At 44.0% G+C, this 6,024-nt stretch overlaps 1 protein-coding gene across 1 annotated transcript; it reads right to left on the bottom strand.

Moving 5' to 3' along the window:
* Window positions 1-509: 509 nt before the first annotated feature.
* lrrc18b (leucine rich repeat containing 18b) lies at window positions 510-2,695 on the bottom strand (the record flags this gene model as incomplete). The annotated part of the gene is made up of 3 exons (XM_079756351.1): window positions 2,572-2,695; window positions 1,833-2,122; window positions 510-1,019 (listed from the first exon to the last, which is right to left on the bottom strand). Exons 2-3 carry the CDS (start codon window positions 2,097-2,099, stop codon window positions 510-512), a joined length of 777 nt encoding a protein of 258 aa, XP_079612477.1. The 5' UTR covers window positions 2,100-2,122; window positions 2,572-2,695.
* Between the last annotated feature and the right edge of the window lie 3,329 nt (window positions 2,696-6,024).

The raw sequence follows: 6,024 nt of genomic DNA, 5'->3' as shown, positions 1-6,024 counted from the left end.
GCATCAACCTGTTAAAACAAATCTTAATTTCTATAGATTTTAGGTCTTGCTGGAGTTTTTGTAGTTGCTCCAAGATTGATTGAATGCTTTGATTGTTCCAGGCCTCCCCTGAAAGTCTGTACAATCACCTGTAAAATGTTGAGTTTAACCTTAATCCTTAATCCTCTCCCTGCAGTTGGAGGTTCAAAGCTCTCTCCAGGGCTGAAGAGAGATGACTCCATGCAGTTCCCCCGACTTCCCGGGGTAAATGTCATGAATTTCAAGTGTACACGGCACGATAATTCTCAACTAGAAACAACAAACAGACATTTTCCTAAAATGCTGCACCTCAAATGTTAGTAGTGTGCAAATGATGATCAAATATCCGTTGGAGCATTTCATCCAAAACCAATGCTTTTATTTCATTAAAAAATATATTTTTCGAATGAATAAATGAAAAAAGCAATGAAATATTACAATCCAACACTGTGGATCGTAACGCCAATCCAACCCCTCTGTCCCCGCCCCTTTCATCTCCATGTCTCCTGGTCCACCTGGGCTACCGAGTTGGGCGTCAACAAGCCTGCGAACATCCGCCGGGGCTTCACCTTGATCTCCAGCTCGGCCCGCCCCTCCACCTTCCTCCGCTGCGACCGGCACTTGTCCAGGCAGCCGCCGCACAGGCAGGCCTCTCCGTCCACCAGGTACAGCACCTCCTGCCTCCGGATGGGGTCCAGGTCGTCCACCTCGGGGGGGAACGGATTGGAGTCCAGGTTCACCTTCTCCAGCTTCTTGAGCGGCCGCAGGCAGTCCGGGTAGGCGGTGAGCCGGTTGTCGAAGAGGCCCACATCCCGCAGCTCTTTGAGGGCGGCCAGGCACCGGGGTACGCTGTCCAGCCGGTTGAGGCCCAGGTTGAGCTTGTGGAGCTTGGCCAGCAGGCCCAGCTCGCTGGGCAGGGAGCCACTGGTCAGACGGTTGTTGGACAGGTTCAGGGTCAGCAGGTTCTGCAGCCGCCCGATGGAGGGGGGGATGTGTTCCAGCTGGGAGGAGGGAGATGGCTGTTGAGCGTTTTTTAACCTGCACCTTTATTCATACCTCCTCATACATTTAGACTGAGTCAAAACAATTAGAGAGGGTGCAGAGTAGTATTCAGAAGGATGGAGTTAGCAGAATGTATTTGTTATTTATTTATAGTGATTAGTATATAAAAGTTACATCGGAAATGGTACATTTCAACGAAGTCTAGAATTTGAAATGCTAAACATACCGGTATGAAAAACTTAAGCGATCAGGCTTCAGAGACTCCTAGTGGCCATTCTGTTTAGTTCCCCTGGCATCCAACTAAAAGAGTAAGCCAAGCTCAGGCTCTGTTGTTAAGGGCCTGTGCCAGTGACTGATAATTTAAGCATTTGTGTGACTGTACATCCTACCCCCTAATATTTTGTTATCGTATTTTATCCACGCGATGATTTATGCATCAATACACCTCGACTAGTCATAACCATCAACCAGTCATAGCCTCAACCATAGTCAAGGGTTTCTATACAATGTTTCCAGCCAAGAGTTTCAGCCAACTTTTTGGACGTCCTACTTAATCTTAGTTCCCACTTTTAACAATCTAATAACACCATCTGGTCACATGACCATGTCCCGGATGGTGCCACTCACAGTTTCTGTCTGAGGTCCCATCCCTTATAATAATTAAAACGTAACCTGGCCAAACATTACTATGTCAACCATAACCCCGCCGGTCCAACTCACAAAGTTACTGTCTGAGGTCCCATCTCTTATAATAATAACATAACCTGGCCACACATTACCATGTCAGCCATACCCTCACCGGTCTCACTCACATAGTTACTGTGCAAGTCGAGGAAGCGCAGGTTGAGGAACTTGTCGATGAAATCCGGGAGCTTGGTGAGCAGGTTGCGGCTGAGGTCCAGCTCCTCCACGTCACAGAGGCCCAGCAGGCTCCGGGGAACGCTGGCCAGGCCCTGGTTGCTCAGGTCCAGGCGCCGCTTGCCGTCCACCGTCATCTTCAGGCAGTTCGTGGCCATGGCCAGGGTGATCTTCTTCCCTTTGGGTTCACTGCTACTCTTCTTCTTCTTCCCCTTGGCCATGTTTCTGGAAGGCTAGTAGTCTGCTGTACACACACGCAAATAGACGTGTACACACACACACACGCACGCATGCATGCACGCAGGCACGCACACAAACACACAGGCAAGCATGTAAAAAGTTACTGGTTAACCAATGTCCAGTTTGAATGTGATCCCGGATCTTGGACAATGACAAACCACGTAACAAGGATATTTGCGAGAGAAAATACAAAGTCTAATTTAGATGATCACTCAACTGATCATTTACTTTGTTCATTTTTAATCTGCAAGAAGGGCTATTATTTTTATATGATTACATTCATTGGGACAGCATTTATTTATGTACTTGTGTAGTATTTGAAGGAACTTATACTAAGACTAAACCACTGGACTTTGAAGTTACATGTTACTCTACCAAACACAAAATCGTACATTTCATTCAACTATATTTGAGACTTTTTAGTAAATAGTCTAAATAGAGCAGAATCCTTACCAGGCCAGCAGCTGCTCTATCTTCCCCAGAGCCTGAGAAAACTGAAGAAAGCCGGGACTGACACTGTTCTCTCTCTCGCTCTCCGATCTCCACCACTAGTGGGTCAACTCAGGTATCTCCCTATCTTCATCTCCCAGGGCCTTCAATAATTCACAAAAGACGACACTCAGGATCCTCGTAAGTAAAAACCAGGAAGTGTACGGCAGATTTGTGTCACTTGAAGATGGAAAGATTAGACCTGTTCTCTGGTGGCTTTTGCTTTGAGCACGCAGGGGGACTGCCAATGGAATTGTTTAGCTTTGTTTCTAGGCAACTGCTTTATGTGCCAAGAGTTTTTTTTTCTTTTTTTACGAGTGTGGCAGAGGCCTGTCTCTGGGATAGCTAGGGATAGGTCCTGCCCTCTTTCCTGAGGGTTTTCACAGGCCATTTGGGGAATAAATAACCAGTGTTAACCAGCAAACACTAATGAAGATTTTGAAGCAAAACATGTACAATGTTCGGAACAATGGTAAGCCTTAAAAGGTATTCATGAATTTCAAATTTAAATGGTATTTGTAGTTAGAAATGTACTTATTTAGCAAGAGGCCGGTGAAGCAAATAAAAATTGTTTTGTGTTTACATATTTCAATAAATAAATAATATAAAGTTATAATCTATAGGAAGAATATCATTTATGTATATTTCTGTAATTATATTGAAAAATCATAGAAACAACTGTTACAAAGTGTTAAACAACAATTAAACTATAATACGTTGACAACCAGAAAGTTAAATACTGGATTAAGTTGTAAACAGTATCCTGTCTGACCTATATCCAAGGTTTGAGCATACTGTGTAAGATATCAGGATACCTCTACGCATAGCAAATTCTGTCACTAATGTTTGCAACATTAAATAGCTTGTTCCAAACCATAGCTATAGATTGTTCGATGGACGCGCGACTGCAATGAGATTACTGAGATAAGGCAGTAACTCAAATACGCCAGTAGAGGGCCCTGTGGTGATATATGTACGTTATGTGTTTAAATAATATTGACCTTTAGTTCGCGTTCATTCATCCAAGCCAACGTTGAAATTCGCCTCCACTTGGTAGGTCCTGCCGCCATTTAGGTAATTCAATTCCATTTCGCGATTTGATGACTGATTGTGAGGTCACACATGAATAGCAGAGTTCCTTTAGAGCTTTGTATTTATGTTATGTCATGAAGGAGCAATATAGTTCAGTTGAAAAGTAGAGCACAGAGGAGGAAGTTTTCTGACCTTATTCAGGAAAAGTACTCAACACAGCAGTTTAAATTCAGATTATCCGTTATATTATTTGTAATACTGTGAGTGTGCGTGTGTGAGTATGACCGTGTGTATGTGTGCGTGCGTGCGTTCATGCGTGCTCATGTTTGCACCAAAAAGTTTCTAGAAAAATGGAGAGGGTGGAAGTGAAGACTAGAAAAGAAAACAAAGAAAACACCCAACCATTGAGAAAAAAATAAAACCAAATGAAGAGACAAAACTTCTCAAATGTAGCCCTCCGACTTCTGCCTACATGTCCACACCACGGCCCCAAACACCTTGTTGAGATGCCTCTTCCTGCATATCCCATTATCTTGCTTCCCTCCCCTTTGTTGCTGCTGATGGCAAAGATGTCTGTTAGACAGTTTTGTCACCTCATCTCGTTTCCATGTTAATTTCATTTTGCTCTAGTCTATAGTGGCAAAGAAACAAGAAATGTGCCTTTGTTATACCACGCAGTGTTGGACCGTCAATAACAATTATAATTGGCCGACTTAGGCCAACAGATGGTTATTTAGACAGACAGACAGACAGACAGACGGATAGGCAGACAGACGGATAGATAGACAGACGGATAGATAGTTAGTCCATCTCACAGGTCGGGGTATTGTCAAGATATAGGGACTTGTGCTTTTGTATGATGGCTTTGTTATTGCCTACATTGCAGGCTGCAAAAAAAGGCTAACAATTTAATACATTTAAAAAAATAGGTAAGTAAATGCTCAAATAAACGGTGTAGACATGTCAACCTATCTTTGGGTGTGTTGAGGACTTTGGCTCCTCTATTTATGGATGGGGTGTATCTCTCTATGCGCACAGACTGGTGTTTGGAAGGCCTTGTAATTCAGAGCGAGGTTAACGGCGCCCTTAGCTGCTGGATGACCGATAGCCTCTTGGACATGTTTTGGAAAAGTACTACTACAGCGAACCAGGCTTTCACCTTGTGTTTACGTAAGCTCTGACTGCATGTGGCTTCATTTTGCTCCGTCTGAAGACCAGGCGTGTCAAATAGTCAAGGGGTGCTCTGCTTATGTTGTAAACAGTTTTCCACGTTCCCCCAGATGAATGCTTGATTGACGATTGATGGTTAATGATTAATGAGGGCTTTTTGTGTTGGTCATCTTTCAGATGAGTGGGACTGTTGGGTTTCAAATGGATGTCGTTGGGACATTTGAATATATTTTGATGGTTTTGTAGACCTGAAACATACCTTTTTTTATGAGATAAGATAGGGTCATTTAGGATTATCTCATGATGATTTATGAACAAGCTCTCATACTCAATTGAACAGCTTAACCTCCATACACGTTTCCTGTTTCTTTCTTCCCATATGACGTCAACGTCTACTTTTGATCTCTTCAAAATGAGGTACAATTTGGCTGTTTTAGGCTACTATTTATGTTTTCTCTTAGTTATGTTGCTCTCACTTCCCCAAACAGGGTTTTTTCCATGTTTACACGTCTACAACACACATAACTATGTATAAAAAGAAAAGTAACCAACGCCGAAGCAGAAATTGAAAGCTCATTCCTCTCATTACAGCGGCTCACCCGCGGTCACAACAGCAGCTGACACCCATCTCACCGGCTCCCCACCTCCCCGGCTCCCCAGCCATGACTCTCCCTCTCCACGGCTCCCCATGGCTCCGTACCCTCCGGGGGAACCACGCATTAGGGCAGACTGCGAGGTGTGCGAAGCCTGCTTCCCATCAGCAACCAGAGGAATACCCATTGGACGGAGTAAGCCACGTTTAACTACTAGTCACATACTTGTAATGCCGGCTGGGTATCGCTATAACGAGCAAGAAGCCGTTTACGCCACGTTGTTTATTTTGTGTGTGGCGCCAGCGGTTTCTCGGTGATTGAACTGAAACGTTCAAGATGTTGGAAGTAGCCTACCTGGCAGTACTACTAGTTGGCTAGTTTGCTGGCGGCCACAGCATCCTTCATAGAACAAAGCAACAGGTGATAAATGGAAGCAGTTGGGGAAGTTCATTGTCAAACAATGGATTTGGTCCACAAACGCTAATAGTTATAGTTATTGTTTTATAGTTATATATCACTCCAGCAACAAACCATGATTCCTGCTCTGAAATACAGCCCCCCCCCACCCCTCCCAGCCCATAGAGATAGCCAAACGCAGCAAAAGTCCTGCTTTTCTTATGTT

The sequence above is a fragment of the Pollachius pollachius genome (genome assembly GCF_949987615.1).
Source record: "Pollachius pollachius genome assembly, chromosome: 19".
NCBI classification, from domain to species: domain Eukaryota; kingdom Metazoa; phylum Chordata; class Actinopteri; order Gadiformes; family Gadidae; genus Pollachius; species Pollachius pollachius.
This window is presented reverse-complemented; position numbering and strand designations above follow the sequence as displayed.